This window comes from Acipenser ruthenus, chromosome 28 (genome assembly GCF_902713425.1).
Source record: "Acipenser ruthenus chromosome 28, fAciRut3.2 maternal haplotype, whole genome shotgun sequence".
Lineage (NCBI taxonomy): Eukaryota > Metazoa > Chordata > Actinopteri > Acipenseriformes > Acipenseridae > Acipenser > Acipenser ruthenus.
The window spans coordinates 24,427,874-24,449,589 of NC_081216.1; the positions used below are offsets into that span (position 1 = coordinate 24,427,874).

At 36.9% G+C, this 21,716-nt stretch overlaps 1 protein-coding gene across 1 annotated transcript; it reads right to left on the reverse strand.

Moving 5' to 3' along the window:
* Nucleotides 1–8,324: 8,324 nt before the first annotated feature.
* Nucleotides 8,325–14,221, reverse strand: LOC117434851 (apoptosis regulator BAX-like). Its single transcript, XM_034057522.3, has 6 exons — nt 13,845–14,221; nt 12,703–12,751; nt 12,292–12,453; nt 10,518–10,647; nt 9,924–10,028; nt 8,325–9,435 (listed from the first exon to the last, which is right to left on the reverse strand). Exons 1-6 carry the CDS (start codon nt 13,900–13,902, stop codon nt 9,334–9,336), a joined length of 606 nt encoding a protein of 201 aa, XP_033913413.1. The 5' UTR covers nt 13,903–14,221; the 3' UTR covers nt 8,325–9,333.
* Nucleotides 14,222–21,716: the final 7,495 nt, after the last annotated feature.

Genomic DNA, 21,716 nt, shown 5'->3' on the forward strand with positions numbered 1-21,716 from the left:
TTCAAGCTTTCACACTTTTTTCTCTCCCGTACTGATATGACAAAGAAATTGATTTGAACACCAAGAAGTGAGGCCGCATGCCCAAGGCTTTGTACAGCGCATTATGAGTGGACGCCTAAGTGAACCTGCTACCATTTTGTATAGGTCACCGTACAGAACATCAGAGCACTTCAGTCTTGCTATATGTCACAAAGAAGGTAAAGGAAATTGTAGGTATAATGAGTCACTGGCGTTGGATACTACTCATAAAAACGTAAAACTAGCTAGAACTAAAATTAACCTTAAAACTCAGTGTTAAGTGTCCAAACTTGCTGGATATGCCTTAAGTCTAGGTCAGAAACTTCAGCAGCCAATTACTACTGAATTCTGCAACTATAAAGGGAGACTGGCTGTCTCGGCACCAAGGGAAAGCAACCAAGTCACAAAAGCTGCACCACAATACGGTGCATTTGTTTGAAAATCATGAACATTTTGTTGTTTGTCAAGCTGAACATTTCTTAAGTTTTTGTTTAGATAAGAAGACAAATACCCTCCACTGGGAAGAACCTTGAATACTTTATTGGTCCTACTTCAATAGAATGTACAATATTTATTATCTATGACAGAATAATGTTTCTGATTTTAGGTTTTAACAGAAGCACTGATAAACCCACCCTGGAAAATTAATAGAAACCAGTGTTTATCCTTTAAATATGGAAAACAAAAATACTAGAGACTGCTGATTTACTTTTGATGTATTTTGATGAAATAGATGTATAGTGCCCTCATTGATTCCCAATGTTGCTGTGATTTTGATTATAATAATTTAAAGGATGCCTCAACACATCAAAACGCCAGAAACGTACTTTTTGGGACCAGAAAGAACCGATCAAACTACAAAATATCTAATGTAAAAGAATGTATGAATTTTCAAATATAATATACTGTATAATAAGGTATCATTAATTTAGGGTGTTTTTGTTTTTCAGCTCCTGTTTGAATCTACAGCAGGGTTAGATTAATTCAATATGCTCAAATATCATATTCATTATACATATTTCAATAAATATAACAATAAAAAACAAAGATATATCTTTGAATCCTTCAATTAATATTGAGAAATAAGTATATTAATTCCAGTTGATTTTGAGGCGTTTGATCAAGTCAACAACATGCATTTTGAATTGATCCTTTTGAGAAGCCTTGTTTTACATTCTTTACCCATTTGAATGTTGTACAGCCTTGCATCTTGGAAAGTTCCATGGAATGTGTGGATGATTGGAATGCAGTTTGAAAGGGTGACATCATTGGTATCTGTTTGTGCAAAGTGAGGAGACAGTATTTCGAAGGCACACCTTAGTCACCGGCACTAGTTATCTCTCTTGCTGGTGTTTGTTGCTTTTTCGGGGCTGGTTGATGTCATAACATGAATCAGATCCCAGCGCTGTCAGCTTACTATAGCGTTGCACAGTTATGATGTCATTCTTCACTTAGCTCCTGTAGTTCTGAAGACCAACTGCAGGGACCGGATAATCGTTTGGCCAAGCCTCATGACGCAGCCTGTGTCCCAGAAAATGTGCTTCTTTATTTGCATATTGCAATTTAGATTGGCCGCACTGAGGAAAGGCACTTGCCACATTCCATTCTGAAGGATTTTAAACTATCCACAGATAATAATAAACATTGTATACAAAGTATAGTATATATAAATAAAAAGGTAGATTGTAGATTGTTTCATTATTAACTATGTAGTAAATGACCTCACAAACACATTCATAGATTTAAATAGAAATAAGCGAGTGTAGTTGCCATGGCGTCAAACCACTATATTATTATTATTATTATTTGTTTATTTAGCAGACGCCATTATCCAAGGCGACTTACAGACTAGGGTGTGTGAACTATGCATCAACTGCAGAGTCACTTACAATTACGTCTCACCCGAAAGACGGAGAACAAGGAGGTTAAGTGACTTGCTCAGGGTCACACAATGAGTCAGTGGCTGAGGTGGGATTTGAACCAGGGACCTCCTGGTTACAAGCCCGTTTCTTTAACCACTGGACCACACAGCCTCCTATAAGTACCTCCACTGTTTGTTTTCAACCACACTTTCCCTTGACAAAGGCGTGTTAAAGGTACCGAAACATTGGCAAGTTGTCTCTTCAATTTGAATGCTTACATCCACGTTACACTCTTGGTAATAAAGACAAAATGTGTTTGATTAGATATAGTAAAAGACAGTTTGATTAAGGATACAACATTGTTTGATTCAGTTAAATATACTCTGTTGTACACAAACTAATTTCCTCAATCAAACTGTTTTAATTTGAGCTGCAAGTGCATAAAGATATCATGTTGATTGTATTTTACTTTTGGCTGCTGAAGATGGCTACTTCAAAATAATAGAATAAAATATTGAATAAGCTAAATACATTTTTTTTAAATAGTGATTGTTGTTTAATTGAGATATTTTTTTTTTTAAAAAAGACATTTTTTAAGGTGTATAACACTGTTACAACACTCGACTACCAGATGGTGCTGTGTTCTATGCAAAAAATATAATTAAAATACACTGCCATTACTACTGTTGGCCAAAGGTTGGCACTGCGCTATGCAAAATCCAACAAGAAGTAAAAATAAATGGCGTTTTAAAAGAATTTGTTTCACTTTTAGAACTTTTTGCACAGATCCAACACATGTAATAATGCCGGTGAACAGTTTCTCATGGGAGCAGCCAAAAAGCCTCATAGTGATGAAGAGACTTTATATAAAAAGACAGTGTACATAGCCTGCAACACAGTATAGACTACCACATGCAGCATGACTACCAACAAACGTCAAATATTTAGACTACCAAAGGGTTACTCTCAGAGGTGTTTGAAATAGAGGCCCCATACTAGCTCCTGCATGCAGCAATGGGCCGTGTAGTTTATCTGTCACAGGGGTTTGTCCGATGCCACCATGGATGTTATCAGACAACAGCAGTCGGGGGGGGCTCACTTGTGCTGCCAGACCGCAGAGAACTGCCACCACAGCCTGTCATCACTGATCTGACGCGGCTGAAACAAGAGCAAAGACCTCCTAATTGTGCAGTGCTATGTTTAGCGTGTATATGAGAGGTGTTTTACGCACTGGGAAAGGGGGGGGGGGGGGGGTATGGCCAGTTCCCGCAGGAGGGGCCAAGCTACAGTCATCGATGACAGAACGTCAAGACCAATTTGCTTGCTTGGTCTTGAGCTCAAGTGTGAGCAGGCCTGAGCATGTGCTCAACAATAGCAATGGGAAGTGCGTCAATGCAGTTGAGCTGTGATGGGTTCATATTTAAATTCCTTATTTTTTTAAGCAGTTTAAACAAAACAGAAATGTATGTTTGTACATGAGGGCTTTGGATTTGTGGGGCACATATGCACACATGTGTATTGGTTGTTAACACGTAGACAAACCTGAAAGAAAACCATTTGAGATTGACATTTGCGTAGTGCACTCTAGGTATTCGTTGAAAGAGTAGAAAATGGCACAGTTATTAAGTGTGTGAACCACAATTTAGAAAAGATGCAGTGCATCTAGTATCTAGTTGCATTGTTCACACATTTACATGTGCAGAACGGATGGGTAATTAATACCCACTGTGCTGCGGCATCATGCCATTACTGATGAATGTACATCTGTCTGTGTGCAGATTTCCATGAAAAGAGACAAATCCTCACAAAATGATCTTCAGTGCTGTGGCACTCCAATAGTCCTTTATTAAGGGGCACACACATATGAGCCATCTAATATACTTTACATTTAATTATTTATACTAAATTAATTAATGGGTCTAGTTAGATACCCATTGCATTGTTACTGGGCGGAAGCATAATGTTTGTACATCACTGCATGAACACTCTGCACTCATTTACATATTCCCATTAACACACCTCCACTGTCAGCATAAACACGTATTCTGTTTCATAGGAAATGACTCCCTGACACTTTTATCTGCGGATCAGGTCTCAATGTTATAGAGTACAGCATGTCAATCAGGCTATTAATATCTGTTGACTTTTTGGAATGAATATAGAATGGTATTCTAGCTGAGTGCTACTCTGCAGGTAAAATCAAAGTTTCATTAGCTACTGTTTAATTTAGAGATCGAGGGACACCGTGTCCCGGTGATTGTTTGGTTTCAAACGATTGTTATTTCTACATAGCAGCTGTATCTAATGTAGTGCATCATTCTTCTGTTGGTAAAACACATATGACGTAGACTCCACTTAGTTAACGCTCAACAACACACTGATGTAACCTGATAGAGTCATCTGTCTTTTAACACTGACTTAACCAGGAGAGGAAGGTCAACAAAAGTCATCAACAGAGATGCTTGGCAAGACTGGCTGAAGAAAGCGTGGAGTTAATGGAGAGGGAGGTGGGGGGGGGGGCAGTTAACACATACAATTAACTAGGTTTCCTGGGAGGTTCCAAACCTTTCTAATAGCGGGATTACAGCAGCTCTGAATGCCCCACTCTGATTTATTGTGAAACATTCCATTTCAAAAGCTATTCAGAACGTACTGTATACAATTAAAGCGATGTCTTCATTTTCCACAGTGAGGCAGTAGAATAGGGTTTACAGGACAATCCTAACATACTGACACACAAGTCATGCCCTGTCCTCTCATCAGAAACTTAGTAACAGTATTTGACAACTGTTTGTCTTTCTCAATGTCTTCAGTGGTGAAATGAGTAAATTAGTTGTTTTCACCATTGAAGGCACTGAGAAAGTTATCATTCATTGTTACTAGTGGTAGTCAGCACTATGCAATCAGAGAGGGTGACCCTCATATATAAGGGCTGAGATATTCATTGAACAACATCAGTAAAACAATACAGTATCTCTGTATACACAATGGCAGAAGAATTTGATGACATTTTGACCATTATTGACTTTAACACATGGAGAATATATCCAGGCAGACATGGGTTGTGACACCTAATCACACAGCTTCTCAGGCTGGTGGCCAAGCTAATTGCATTCTCACCTTTGGCCTCTCCCCAATGCTGTTATAACTGTGCACTTTATACAGGGAGGGCCTCAGTCCATGTGACCAGCCATGTGCCCGACTACTCCACACCCACAGGTGTTAATAAAATGTGGTGATTTTTACTTTTTAAAAAGTTATAATATTTTGATTGATTTGTGACACTACAGTAGCCTGCACTACTATGGTTCAGGCACAGTGCTATAATGATTAATAATTGCTTCCCATCCTCTAGTAGAACATACCTGTATACTTCCTAATTGATTTTGTTTTTTTATGTATTATACTCTTCCTTTATTCATCTCCATTTAATGTAGTCCTGTGTTGAGACCAATTAAGAAAGTATCGTACCTGTTCAAAAGGTACAGGATCTACAGGGCTTGACCCAGCATAGCTGATGTGTCGTTAGCCTTGCTGATTTAGACATAAATACAGCCCACATCAGACACTGGGCTCTGTTATCTGTTTGCAGATCACACAGATCCACCTCAATATGGAAATGTTTAATGGGGATTATGGTTTGATTCGAAAATTTAAATATGGCTTCATAATGGCATGAGAACAAAACATTATTATAATTTTAACCAAAACATCTACCTACTGGATATTAATCGATCTGTGCATAATTATTTGTTTTTATTATTACTTTTAACATTCAAATAAAACAGGGTTTGTATGTGCTAATCTTGGTAAGCCTTGGTTGGGTACATTGAGAACACGAGGATTAATTCTAAAAAGCAACTGCTGTGTGACCCAATGGGCTGCGTTTCCTTTTGAAGTGAGCATTGAAAAGGAACAGTTGGTATATATCTTTCTAAAATCAACCATTGCTCTATGGCCTGTCCTGGCGTAGTCTGCCACTATCTATGTTCTAAATGGCAGGCATGTTTTCTTTCACAACAGCTTCACATTATTTATGCTCACCTTCAGTCATTCTTAGTAACTGGGTCAGAACAAGTCTGTCGCTGGATGTAAGAAAACTTTCCAAAGTATGTGCTTTACAGGCTTGTGTGCATTGCTGAGAGTCATTTGTCACCAGCTTGAACACTGAAAGACTTCCACTGCGAGCAGGATCACTGTGTTGATATAGTAAACTAAAGAGACAAACACTTACTAACACGGGTGACCAATTAAAAGTTTATGTGTCCAAAATAAAGTCACCTTGAACAAATTCCATGCCAGCTACTTCATCAAAGCAAAACTAGGGTTCTCTTTTACAGCTATTTATGATACTTCTTAAGATCCAATTGAGTAAAAGGCTTGGATATTTCTCTGGCTCCCAAGTAAAATACAAGGGGCCCCAGTTAAGAAGGTAGCATGCTAGTGGGGACAATGCTATTATGGATAACAAAAAAACATATTTAAATGACTCTTGAAGCCTTTTTAAAAAATAAAAGGTAAGTCAATGTATTTACACAACAGTATTTGCAGTTAGGAATGCTATAGGATGAATTTTGACATTGCAATAATCTAATGGGTACAAAAGACCTCTTTAAGTCCTATTAATTGGCAATGTAGGTGGTAAAGGAGGTGTAAGACCCCAACTGTTCTGTGCAAAGCCTGAAGCAATGGAAGAGATGTTCAATTTAATAGCGCTAAAGAAACCCTGCAAAAGACTCCTGTGAGGTGGAAAGCAGGTATTCACAAGGTAATAATCTCTAAATTAGAGAAGCAGCCAACACAGCAGTGCATTTCTATTTACGTCAACCCAAAAAAAAGAAGGAATGTGACTTTAGAATAGAATGCATGGAAAGGAACGGTGCTTGCATTTATATAGTGTATTTAATACTGTACAAATGAATCGTTGAGCCACCACTGAAGAACATCTGGCTCTGGGGTGGAAATCAGAAGCTATTTTTTATCTGCACACCACAAAAAGTATTAATTTGGTGATTATTCTGGAGAGCATGAGACACGAGATCACCTGGACTAAATTATATAAATGTGGTTGATCAAAATTCAACCCAGATTGACTTGTTGGCGGTGATAGAGACAAGCTGTGCTGTCTTGCTGTGGTTCCGAAATCATGATGTATACAAGTCATGTGCACTGCCCTTATCTGCAGGGAAACAACTAGACTCAAACAGAATGCCTAATGCCTGTTACTCCTTACACTGGTAATGCACAAATGTGGCAGTTCTTTTTAGTTTTGTTATGTTTTGTATTCTGTAGTTTACTTGATTGAACTCACAAGTAAAAGTTTAAAACATTGTATTCTTTGCATATGTATTTCTTTCCCAAAGGTGAATGGCATTAGATTACTTTGTTTTAAATATAACAGAAATCTAATACCACCCTCAGATATGAAAGAGTTCCGGGAACATAAAAACCAACTCAGAACAAGCAGTGCTGAAGAATGGGATTTATCTCCATTGCCTTCTTGTTAGTATTGCACCCATATGCATGACAATGTTGTCTTTTGTGCATATTGTGACATCTACTGGTCAGTGGGTGGCACTACCAAATTTCCCCGGTATTCAGGCTTACAGCAGCTCGTGCAATATTAACATTGTACCCAATATTGTGCGGTTTGCATTTAAGTGATTCTAAAAAATATCTTGCTCCCCCCCCCCCCCTGAAATTTGGGGTGCAAATTGTGCGTCAGTGAAATACAGGTTGAAAAAAATACACCGTGTCAAACAAATCTAATTCTACAAAAAATTTGACTTGCATATAACATGTAATGAGTTAGTGATTGATTACAAACTAGGTACATTGATAAAAAAAAAAGACCATTCCAGCATCTATATGGTCTGATTACCATTGTATATTTTTCATTTAAAAGGTCGAAAATGATGCTGTACATGCTGCAAGATGGCACCAATGTATTGTACAAAATAAAGAGCATACACCGCCAGGGCTTGGTGCAGATGATACTACTTTCTCGTGATCTGAAAGGAGAAGAAAAACAAAAGGCATTGCAGGGTTGCTAAATAATGTGTGAAGAGTGTTTCCAAATTAAATGAGGATATTGTAAATTTGTTACAGCCACCAATTGCTTCCCATACTCATTGTTAATGAACAGATGTAGCACAATGGTGGCAGTTCAAAATGGGGAATATGACACAATTCTAAAAGTCTGCACTTCAGCTGTTATGCTTCAGCTAAATGCACAACAGGAAACAAATGGGATGTATTATTTGTCTATAACCCCCACACACTCACATACACACATCCCAGTTTAAAAGTACACCGTGTACTGTGGGCCCAATTATAAAATAAAACGGTAGCAAAGCACATATTTGGAAACCAAACCAATAGTAGGAAGTGGTAAAGGAATAAGGCTGCTGCTGTTGAGAGACATTAATGCACAGTACACGAGGGTAGATTCACAGATCAGTGGCATTTACTAGAACAACACAGTATTACAAAGAAGAAATGTTTTCAAATATATTTAAAAGAAGAAAGAAAAAAACACACACACACACACACACACAGAGGAGTAAAGTAAGAGATCACCCAATAGTAATTGACATTAAACAAATACTATACATATGGTCTCACTTCATGGTTCTCACGAAACAGAAGAGACAGGGTCAGCTGTATATAATACATTATATTGCAATTACCTTTAACATTACTCATGTAGAATATCATACCATATAACTTCCAATGCAGTGTAGTGATAGAGATCAATGTAGTGATAATTAACTCAGAGTTTTGAAAATACATTAAACTGCCATTTATGTAAACTGCAAATGATGTGCATTCTTAAAATAACACTAACTGCAGTAAACCAGTATAAATACAGTGATCAGTCACTTTCAATTCACATAAAACAACAATGAAAATTTAAAAGTAGGATTGATATGCTAAATATTTGTTATTGTAGCGAATTCTTGTTCTTAGCAGAGTACGTTAATTGATAGAAATGACAGTGCAGCTTGCCTATAGTCTGTCATACATTAACCCCTGCAAGTACAGCGGTTATGGAGATTAATCTAACACAGTTTATACAGTACTTCATGAACATATCCGCTACCTAAAATACAATAGGTTTCCTTTAAATAATGTAATTGCACTAAACATTGGAAGCCAATATAAACATTTTTCATCAATTAATATAAAAATACAAAAAAAGAAAAAAAAATGTATATATATATATATATTAAAAATGACAGATTTATATGAAATTATACAGCTTTATCTCAAAACTCATTTATTAACTCGGTTCTTTAGCAGAAATCTGAGATGCTTCCATTTGCATAACATTGAGCCACATTTACATGCTTTTACTGGCTTGGAAAATTGGAGTGCAATACAGTCAGTCGCGCATGGAGAGGCTTATACACTTATATATATGTTCCACTTTATAAACAGAACTGCAGCTTATTTATGTCATCTTCCAGTAAGCCAAGGCACCCGTGAGAACCCCAGCTACAAATATTGCCACATTGTGCCATCTAAGATTTTGGAAATAATACTGGACAGTTTCCTACAAAAAGACAAAATTAGAAGTTAAACACAATTATCCTGCTATATATAAAAAAAAACAACAACAACTCATAGCCACTGTGGTATAAAACCTTTGAATAAAATACAGTATAGTACAGATGCTAAACTATTAATGCAAATCATGGATATACTTTTTTCACAGTTCCAATTTCTCTACATATTGCATTCTATATAGACATATGTATTTACACTTGCAAAAATGTCTGTCCTTAACAAAGCAACTACACTGTCCATGAGAAGGGTTATATGTTGCTAAAATCTCATTTGCTTGCATCACTGTGCTTCAGTGCAACTGACCACAATGTACTTGATACTCTGAGAGGCTTTGAAGTTTGCAAAAATATTGCTTCCTTTAATAAGCATGTCTGCATTGGAAACCAAAAAGGCACCCCCACAAGTTATAGTTTCAAGACATCCTGCTGTGCATATGGGCAAAAAAAGGAAGGGGAAAGAAAAAGTATAACTCACCCATCCTCCTTGCTCTCTGATCCACTGAGACACATGACGCCTGAAGAAATTCAATGCCCAGCCCATGATCTTCATTACTATGTCCCTGCAGTTTGTAGTTACTGCCTGTATAGCAATGGAATTATCAATTTTGGTTTGTGAACTCAGTTAAATAACCAATAGTCCTCAATCATTCTCTTGGAGGCCCAAGATGTCTATTTGTTTTGCTTTATAAAAAATCTACTGAGAAATCACTGTTAGGATTGTATCCAGTGTATAGAGATCACCCCATGCATAGAACACGCAGCGTAATTCTAAAGTAAAAAAACCAAAAAAAACAACACGTTTTATTTTCATTAGCAGTTCGTGAGTACAATCTTCATTTTTGTGATTCATACATCATGTGTAGGATGTCTCTTATTGTAACACAACGTTTTAACTATGTGCTTTTTATATTGGTATCTTCTTGCTTGCATGTTCTATTGACTTGTCACTGCTCTCCTGTTATAAGTAGATGTACTGCACTACACATAAGTATTTAAAAAATGGTATTCATTTTAATGGACTTTAGTTTCTGTACTACACATTGAAAGCATTAAATAACCAAACACTTACCTTATATATAAGTTTGTAAGCAAAATGAAAAAGGGCAACAACTCTTCCCCAATTAATACCATTTTCAAAAATCCTCTCAGCCACAACATAGAATAAATCTGCTGAGTCAAGCTGGATGTGATCAATCAGGCTGTTGGGGGATGGGAAGAGTAGATTTTGTTAAAAGTCAGAAACCTGTCAACAAAAAACGTAAAGCTTCAAATACTCCAAATACAGATATTGCCTTTGCACTCCTACAAGGCTAGTTACCAATCTGAGGTACTGTAAGCTGTATTGATGGGCTCTGCAGTACTTGTACGACAGCAGTGTTTAAACTGCAACGGCCTTAAAACTCTTTTTCAGAAGCAAATAACATGATTAAAATAAACTTTAAAAAACAATAAAATGGCGAGCTCTGTATTCATCAACATTCACACGTTTGGCAGTCTGACCTACAACTAATTCCATATCACCTAACAATGCACAGCACAAACATAATGTACAAAGGATTCACCATTTCATTATCCCCTGCGGAGATGACCCGCACACAACTGTAATGCGTCATCTATATCCTTGGTCGGGGTGATGTTAGTACTACAATAGAGCTTGAACACTTCATGAAATAATATTATGATGGTACAGTAAAAACACATAAAAGTACTAAAGAGCAACTTGGTAAGGGTGTGAAGTATCACAGTTAATCTTCTTTTCCCTTAGAATCACTTTGTACAACTGGGATATGCAGATCTTTCAAATACAAACTACAGGTAACTGCTGTACTTCCTGTGCTGCAGGTCAGACACTGTAGTCCTAGTCTCTTTTTCGAGACAGGAAATAGTAGTTGAAACTTTCAAAATCAATTGTGTTGTACTTGAAAAATATGTATATCCCTAAACTAAACCAACAACAAAAGGAACAGTTTAATGTCGCTATTCTGATAAAGGTCAGAAGATTGATGTTAAAAATAGGTTTGAAAACTGGACCTGTTCAGTTTTTAGATTATTGTACTATGTACACAATATGTAAGCAAGAGTTGGAGATGGCTTTCTTTTTTAGGCATATTGGCATTTACCAGATGATACAGAGCAGTGGTTTTCAACCTGCGGTACGAGTATCAGTACTGGTACGTGACAGGCTTGCAACTGGTACGCACCGACAGGTGTTCTTAATGACAATATGATTCCTCAACCACAATAATCCCTCAGTCGCTCTGTCTTAATGCATCAATCTGTTTGCACCACTGAATCACAGAGAAATTAGAAATTATGATGAGAGGTATTTGTTGTGAACTTTCAAAGTTACTGATGGGGAACCAAAGCAGCCACTCTGTGTTGTCAAAATAATTTGATGACGCCGTCACATTTTCAGTGAGAAAACCGGTTGTAATGGGGTAGGTCTCTGCTTTACAGAAGCCATTTAAGATTGCACATCGTTACTGGTACACCTGGTGGTCCCAGATGGAAACATTGGTACTTGAGATGAATAGGTTGAAAACCACTGATATAGAGTGTATATAGCAAGCAGTGAATTGCTTACATTTCCTATGTACAGTTCCTCATACAGTCAAACACATGTAGGACCACGGGTGCCTGATATTAGTTTGACAACACATCAGCTGGATTTGGCCATGGCATTTCCCAGTCAAACGTTACTATCGGATGGTTTCACTATGAGGTTTTCGTAGGCAAGATTGTGCTGATACAGCAGTTTAAAATGGCAACTATCCCAAAATGAACAGGCTCTCCAAAGTTCAAAAAGCAGAATTAGGCATTTTGTACATATGTTTGTTACTTACTACTGAAGTTCAGCATTCCTATTCAGCTCGTCTCCTATTTGAATTAAATTTCTGACAATCTCTTTCACTTCAGGGTCCCGGCTTTCACTTTGACTTCCACCCAAATCCTCTTGGCTCAACAGGACATCTGGGTCGTCTTCATGGGCTGCCTGCACAATGTATCTAACAAAAGAAAACACAGTTTAGAATACTTTGCATTAAAAATTACATTTCTTTCTGTAACCATACAGGGTTTTTTTACTGCTTGTTTCATTGTTAATCAGAAACGTGCTGTATTAGTGGGAATAGAGACTGAAATAGTCTTTACATTGGCATTTAATTGAATTGTTGTTTTAAGTTGTGGACTTTTTAGGGAGAGAAAACAATATGCCTTCAAAGATGTTAGATCACAACATTAAATGAGCTACTCACCCACGTAGGACAAATGCTGCTTGCTCATTGATTCTCTCATCTACTGAATCTGCAGCTCAAAAAAAAAAAAACATTACAAATAATGTAATTATTATTATTTATTTTTTTTAACAGCAAATTCAATCCAGTACCAAAAAGTGATTTTTGTAAAACAGTATCAAACTAATCTGCATACAATATTTTGAGGGTCCATTTGTGGACACTGATGCTCTAATGCAGGTTTAGCTTGTGATGTGGCACAGTGTGGTTGCTTGCTGGTTAAGGCTTGCTTCAGGTGTACTCTGACAGCCCTAATGTACTAGGCTGGGAAGGACTGTCCTGAACTATACCAACAAACGCATGTCAGCCCCAGACTGTAACTATGCAGTCTGGGGCACACCGTTTCCCAGATCTATACACGCCATCTCTATAAAGCATGGTGCAACAGGGTTCGGAGCGCCACAGGATGGTTGTCCACTAGCATCACAAAAATGTTCTCCAACAAAGAGCAGGCAACCATGGTCCTTCAAGAGGTCTTTATTCCAAGCATGCCCTAAATTATAAACTGAAGCAGTTACACATTTGGCTAACTCATTAAATTATGCATCTTCAGGCTGTTCTGGAATTATTTAAGCAGGGCTGGAACAGCCTGCCATTGGGCTGGTCAATGTAGAGGTAAGGTGACCACATAGTTCCATGTTTTGCAGGACAGTCCAGACTTTTCAACACACAACCCAATGCATTCTGGTACGTTTTACCTGTCTCAGGTACCATTCTTGCCTTTAAGAGAAGCAGGACTACGTTTACCAGAATGCATTGGGTTGTGAGTTGAAAAGCCTGAACTATTCCAAACTGTCCCGCTGAACCCAGAGCCATATGGTCACCTTATGTATAGATTTATATATGAGGTCATTAATGTATGCATTGCATACATTTATATTTTGGAATAACGTTGTACCATCAGCAATCACGGATTACAAAAACTGAAATAAACAGTCAGCAAGCATTAACAGTCATTCAGTCAAGTTCAACTGGTGTGCCGAACTTCCGTGTGTTGTACCTGCATAGGTATAAAAAATAAAAAGTGTCGGCTGACATATTTCTTTCACAAAGATAGGTGTATTTTTTAATAATAATATTAGAACAAAGTACACATTACATACCCTCGCCGCCAACAGCTCCAACATCATTTTTGTCCGAACTTTTGCTAAAATCTGCCATTTCCACAACTTTCCACTGAACTTCCGAAGTTTATGTAAAGTTGACGCTACTCCACAATGAATTACGACGGTAGTGACTGTTGTGTTGGGTTGTTACAGGTCTCGTTCTTCTGTCGTTCACGAAACTATACAAACGCGTTCAGCTTTTTAATACTTAAAACAAAAATTAATTTATTTATTAATATTTATGAAAAGGTGCCACTTTTTTCCCGATTCTGACACTAAACACTCCGCTGTTTTGGACTTTAGAATCTTTTTAACTTCCACTGCATTGGCTGATAACTGAGATAACACGGAAGTGCGCTTTCCGTTGGTTAATGTAAACAGCAGTCAAGAAAGGGCGTAACCCAGTGGGCAGAGATATGTCTTGGCATGAATGTACAGTATTAATTTATTAGTCAGGTTTGCTTGTGGCGTTTGCCTGTTCAATGAATAAACCGAAATACAATGTTACATGATTGTTTTCCCAAAGTCGTATTTTTTTACCTCATTTTTTTTTTCTATAAACTAAATTGGAAAGAAAACAACATCCTTTATGTCTTGAGGTAACCAACTTCTGTGTGAGTTCTGGCCTCTGCTGAGGAAGTCAATATCTTAAGAACATTTAGACCAATTCAACTTGAACATTTGTTACAAGACGTTACTGCACATACTTGGAATGCTGGCTATCCACATATCATGACATATGAGGCTATATCTAGGTAACCTTATGTTTGTTCTGTAATGCTATTTGAAATATTGTTGAAATGAGTCATGCTGGCCTACTGTTACTAAGACAATTGTCTTTTTTTATGATGTACTTGTCAGGTGATTTTATATATATATATATATATATATATATATATATATATATATATATATATATATGTGTGTGTGTGTGTGTGTGTGTGTGTGTGTGTGTGTGTGTGTGTGTGTGTATATACACATATATATATATATATATATATATATATATATATATATATATATATATATAGACAATCGTGTAAATGTAATAAACTGTGTTTCATGGGGAAATCATGGGATTTGTGATTGTTAAAAAATAAAATTTAAAAAATCTGTCAGTTGGCAAGTTTACTGCTTGTAAAATGCCAAACATAGCATACATTTTTTTTTTTTTTAAGCACAGCATGACCTTGGTTAAGCAAGCCAGTAAACACCAAAAAAAAAAGTTGCCTCAACATTCCATTGAAAATATTTAAATTCTATTCAGATAAATCTTTAGGTCTGTGTGGGTTCCTGTCTTGAACCGTATAGTGGGCCTAAAATGTGATGCAACTGCAAACATTTGTAGATTCTGTGTTTGTAATGAAGCAACATTTATTTGCAATTATTATGTAAGATTTTGACATTATTCTTCAAATAAGTGTTACACTAGACTTTAAGGTTGCCTCGAGCACACCTCATAACACAAACCAGCATTTTTAGAGACTTGAAGTTTAAGTCAGTGATTTCTGGAAAACTGAAGTTAAATGCGTTTTTGATAGGACCTATTTTGTCGACATGTCAAATATAGTTGCTGTGTTTTTCCAGTCGCATGTTCTAGATTCATCTTATCATCTCTATCATTCAAATAAGGAGCATGACTTGGATAGATATTGAACCATGCTGCCATTTAAAAATGTTGTAACCGGATGTAATTGTCTCACAAAATAAACAGCAGTGATAAAGGACTCACAAAAAGTTCATACATGACAAAATTGGATAGGTTTTATTTTTTTTAGATCATTTCATTTCAGTTATTGTGTGCAGAAAAAAAAGTTTTAAACTTGAAAGTATTCAACTGTACAGATTTCATATAGACACATCCATTAATAAAAGAATGAATTAATCTACAATTCATGCTTGTCATATCTTTGTATGCCAGTAGATGGCACCTGAAAACCCATGTTGTCCAAGACATTTCTTGGAAATCATTGAAATTCAAGATAAACAATTAGTCACAGTTGTAATCCTAAAATTACTGAATATTACATATTACAGAAGGGGTGTGTCTGAAATGGCGGACCGGTTTTTCTTATTGTGTTGGCAAAACTGATCCCTTCTCATTGTTTTGCTGGGATATACCTCCTTCGTCAGATGATGAGCTGATGCAGGTTACCGTTTGGTATAATGATGTATAGCTTTTAATTTCTAAGCCTGGTAATGCCCAATTATTCATGTGCTGCTTTTTGGACCAATTCATTTAAAAAAAATCTTAAGCTCATTACCTCAGTTAGAGATGAAATCTGTGTAATACCACTGATATCCACAGAGTGGCACTACTGTATTTTTTTAAACCAAGAAACCTCTTTGAATTCATTGTATAAGTGAGATCTCTTTATACTTTCACCTGCTTTTATGCTCTACTGGTATTAAAAACTAACGAAGACCAGTTTATTATTATTTATTTATTTATTTATTTATTTATTTATTTATTTATTTATTTCTTAGCAAGACACCCTTAACCAGGACAAGTTACAGTTGTTACAAAGTATCACATTACAAAATATCACATTACAGATAACAGCAGTTATAAAATACAATAAAATCAGTAGTTAATAAGAACAAATTCAAATGAGAGAAAATAAAAAAATACAGTAAATAATTACATTTGAGAGCAATTTTGACTAAGAGCAGTTACTAATATTTGGTTATAAGTAGAGGTCGTCACTGGTATCCGAAAACCCAGGTACCCGTCGGGTTTAAATTACCCGAGCTGAACTCGGTCTCTTTTTACTACCCGGGTATCGAATATTAATTTGAGAATTTAAGGAAAATGTAGCGAATATGACAATGCAGTTGTAAACGCGGGTCTCTGACCAACGTAATAAAGACAACAAGCTTTCCATTAGCGGCAAGTACACCTCAATAATAATAACTGTGGTGACTATTCTCAGGAACTAAATTGGAAAGAAAACAACATCCTTTATGTCAGTGATAACTCTTAATTATCCATTAATAATAATAACCGTGTGGCTTCCAATACAGAATGCTTTATCTGCAGTTATTGCGCAGATATAGTTTCTTACCAAAAAGATAAACTAAGTAGCCTTTATTTCAAAATAAATAAACAAATAACTGAAGTATTGTGAGCGGTGTACCCCATAAAACAGACTGAAAACCGTAAACATGTTTTTATTTTATTTTGAAGAAGTAGATTTATTAAGAAAAAGCATGCGCACTCACAAATGCGTAGGTGCAAAGTACAGAATTAAATCAGTACGAGAAAAACATTACTCACAATGCTTTGCTTGGATGCCATGTTAATGGAAGACTGAAATATTTACCTTTATTTATCAGTTCGGATTTGGAGGACTGCACCTTTAAGTTTCGTTTTGGACTATTGTGTTTGCCAAAGAGAGACCGGTGAACAATAAAGTTAGAAAAACCTGATGTGACAGAAAGGGATAAACAGGAAAAGTGAGTGAAAGAGAAAGATATACTCCATGCACATACTTTTGTTTTGTGTAAACCAGGATCCAAACTTTTTTTACCCTCGACCACAACTGTACTTTCGCAGCTTATACACTTTTGCCTCTACATAGGCTGTCTATCTTAATCGTTCTCCTCTAGCCAGCTATCTGTCTTAGCTCTGGCCTCTAAACTGTCTCCTATTCACAGATTCCTTCTTATTCCAGGTCTGTGACCTTTCTGTCCCTGTGTTTTTCCAGTCGCATGTTCTAGATTCATCTTATCATCTCTATCATTCAAATAAGGAGCATGACTTGGATAGATATCGAACCATGCTGCCATTTAAAAATGTTGTAACCGGATGTAATTGTCTCACAAAAGAAACAGCTGTGATAAAGGACTCACAAATAGTTCATACATGACAAAATTGGATACGTTTTATTTTTTTTTTAGATAATTTCATTTCAGTTATTGTGTGCAGAAAAAAAAAAGTTTTAAACTTAAGTATTCAACTGTACAGATTTCATATAGACACATCCATTGATAAAAGAATGAATTCATCTACAATTCATGCTTGTCATATCTTTGTATGCCATTAGATGGCACCTGAAAACCCATGCTGTCCAAGACATTTCTTGGAAATCATTGAAATTCAAGATAAACAATTAGTCACAGTTGTAATCCTAAAATTACTGAATATTACATATTACAAAAGGGGTGTGTCTGAAATGGCAGACCGGTTTTTCTTATTGTTTTTCTTTCTTATCGCCGCCCATACGCCTACATGGCTGAGGTTCTCTTGGGAAGCCAGAGGGGACCCCCGACCACAACTGTACTTTCGCAGCTTATACACTTTTGCCTCTACATAGGCTGTCTATCTTAATCGTTCTCCTCTAGCCAGCTATCTGTCTTAGCTCTGGCCTCTAAACTGTCTCCTATTCACAGATTCCTTCTTATTCCAGGTCTGTGACCTTTCTGTCCCTGTGGGTAGCCGAGTCTCCCCAGGCCACTAGAAAGTGGTCCTCCGAGCAGTAAAGGGACTCTCCATGTGGTATATGTTCTTCAGTTCCAGCCTTACCGGAACCTCTTGCTCTCACGGGTATCTTGCTCCCAGACTGCTGAGGAAGCTCCTCACGGTTCTCTAGTAGTGAGAGTCAGGTCTGTCTGTCTACTAATACTCAGCCCTTAAAGGCGCCCCGTGAATTTTTATTAAATTGAATACACGTAGAATAAAAGCAAATCCTTAAACAGGTTTCTTTTAAACCCTAGCTAAGGTGAGCAAGCATACTTTATTCCGCTACAGACTTGAACTGGTTAATAGCATCTGAAAATATATCTAAGTGCATAATTAAAGTACAGGTTCTCTAACCTGCTGTGGCACGGTGCCCCGGCCCTGTACGTATTTTATGTTTATATGTATGTATGTGAGCAAGTCACTTAACCTCCTTGTGCTCCGTCTTTCGGGTGAGACGTAGTTGTAGGTGACTCTGCAGCTGATGCATAGTTCACACACCCTAGTCTCTGTAAGTCGCCTTGGATAAAGGCGTCTGCTAAATAAACAAATAATAATAATAATAATAATAATGTATGTAGTGGTGCATGAAGAGTGGGTTATGTGGCACTGGTGATTTAAAATGTGTATTTGTATTTAGGCACAGGGATTGCACAATCACTTCACATGCGGATCAAAAAGTTATGTTGGTATGTGAGCACAGGAATGTGTGTGTGGAATAAAGGGTGACAAGGAGGAAGTTAAAATCCTCCCTGCAAAATCAAGTGGGAATGTGGCTGGAGCCACGAATTGAATAAGTGATTAAATGATTAATTAAGGCTCCAGCCACAGATGTATAAATAGGCTGATCATGGGTGATAGTGTGTTCAGAGGCAGAACGAGACATGAGTCGTAAGAGAAGAGAATGAATAGCAGACAGCAATTACTACCCGTGCTGGTTTATACCAGCACAATACTTGTTTTTGTTTTGTGTCTGTATTGTATGTTTATTTTGGACACTGTGCCATTTTGTTTTGTACCAGTGTTTTGTGTTTTGTTCAGACTTTTGCTTTGTTTATTTATTGTTCAATCTGTGCACCAGCGCATTTCACTCACCATTCTGTGTCCTGCATTCCCTGGCCTGATGTCACCACACGAGCCATCTTGTCACACCTGCTTATTTAAGTGTCTGAGAGAAACCACAATAGATATTGCAATGCCTGCCCTGTTTTTGTTTTTTTTTTACACCGTAGCAGCCGCAAGGCAGTCCATTGTCAACTTGACTGAGTTATAGAATCCTCTATTTATAACATATAACAATGAAGAAAATGTAGAGTAGGTCAGATTCTCATATACAGTATGTAGACACTAGTCCTTTAACATTTTAGTCGTCAGAATTCAAATGTAATTACATACTAGGCGGAACCTAAAATCGTATTCTTTGCTAAATAATCATAAATTTTATATGAACAGCCTTATTCCAACATGCATTCCAATGGACTGTCAACATTGTAAGTATAATTAATACCTGCAGCATCTCAACACCAACTGCGAAAGCCAGTCTGGTGACAAAAAGCAGGTGGCCCATGTGAGTGCTGTGATCTTTCTCTTGTTCGTTCGTAAATGACATCATTAGAATGATCTTTTTATTCATAAACAAAAGGTAGACCATTTCCTCTAAATCACACTTGACTTCTTGTTCCTTTTGGTAAAGGATTCAGGTGCCAGGTCCCCTAGACATGGTGTTAAATATTTCATGATAATAAATCTGGATGGGATTTATTTCCTGTTTTCTTTTTAATGACTGCATGTTTTATTTTATAAAGAACTTGTCCAAATTCATCAGGGTTTTAAACACAGCAACCTGTATATTGACAAGTACTTCTCTGTATAAATAGAATTTTCTGCCATGGCAGAATAGATTACTCTTGGTAAAGAGGGACCTGGTTTATTTCCCATCCAATTTTGACAGTACAGATATTTCAAACAGACATAAACAATCACTCGGTTTCAAATGTCCCATAATTATAAAATAGAAGTAGCTTTTTGCTGAGTCCTGCAGTTCGAGCAGAAGTCTAAGAGATGTATGTACAGACAGAACGTATTTCATAGTGCCATCATTCACATTTATTCCCATTGAGACTGTTGTTCAACTGTAATTAGGGATTAGCAGAAATGTAGGTAAAACACAAAGACAAAGATTGATGGAATTTAAATGGCAAGCAGTCACTATAGGTAATGTTTTAATAAAAACTATAAGCTCTTCTTTATGGTTTGAATCTTTTAGTCAATCTCTGCTGTGGAGCTGGCACTTAATTAATATCCTGCCCAAGGGCCAGCTCTGTTTTTCTGTTGTCTCTAAAATACCCACAGTGTGTAATGGAAGAGCAATCTGACTTCATGATATCAGATGATGGCGCTTTACCAGGACATGTGGTGAGTAGTCTCATGCCTGGAAAGGATTTTGAAATATGTTGATATACAGTTACACCTTCTTCCATTCTCCCCTAACTGGAGTATGTTCTCCTTGTTAGTCTTTCATTAGTATTTGTTTATTTAGCAGACACCTTTATCCAAGGCGACTTACAGAGACTAGGGGGTGTGAACTATGCATCAGCTGCAGAGTCACTTACAACAACGTCTCACCCGAAAGATGGAGCACAAGGAGGTTAAGGTGGGATTTGAACCGGGGACCTCCTGGTTACAAGCCCTTTCTTTAACCACCATTGGAAGGGCTCCATTGGAAGGGCTTACTATTCACAACAGTTGTTTTTCTCACATTTCTTGCAAGTCAAAGGATATAGACTTTAATGTCAGTGTATCTATCTCCCTATTGCAGGTTTTAATAAACTGATAACATTGTGTAACAAATGACCAGCAAATTGTATGAAGGAGCTTGCTTTATTAAAAAGATCATGTAAACCACTGTAGCTTAGTCTCACACAAATCAAAGTTCTGAAAAAGCACAAAGTCACTGTACTTATGTACATTTTAAGTTCCCCCCTGATGTTTCACCATCAGCAAATAATATTAGAATAAATCAATTGCTGTGGTTGTTTGTAAACTGATACTGTACTGCCTTCATTCCAATTTCCTTTAGAGCTTTTAAATGGTGGCTGCTTTGAGCTATGTGACAGGTGTAGTGTGAGGTAAACATGTGTACATGCTTGGGCACATATCTGAATCCGCAGTGTTTCTTTTTCAAAACTAATATCTACTGTATGCCTCTGACTTTGTTTACTATATTGTTTGAAAGTTTAGCATTTTATCAGCTCTTAGAAATCTTGTTTGCAATCTAGTCTGTTCACATTTTGCAAAGGCACAGTTTTAGCTTCCTACTGAATGCCTCTGTCCTGCTACTTTCCCTGCAGTCTATCTTCAATAAGATAAAACCATATAACTTTTGTCTGAAAAAAAAACAAACAAAAAAA

Bases quoted from the DNA above. Each gene is read 5' to 3' on its own strand.
- LOC117434851 (XM_034057522.3), bottom strand. From the start codon at position 13,902: ATGGCAGATTTTAGCAAAAGTTCGGACAAAAATGATGTTGGAGCTGTT. The intron at 12,454-12,702 runs GTGAGTAGCTCA...TTCTTTTGTTAG, and splicing joins GCAGCATTTGTCCTACGTGG to ATACATTGTGCAGGCAGCCC. The intron at 9,436-9,923 runs GTGAGTTATACT...GTCTTTTTGTAG, and splicing joins TCAGAGAGCAAGGAGGATGG to GAAACTGTCCAGTATTATTT.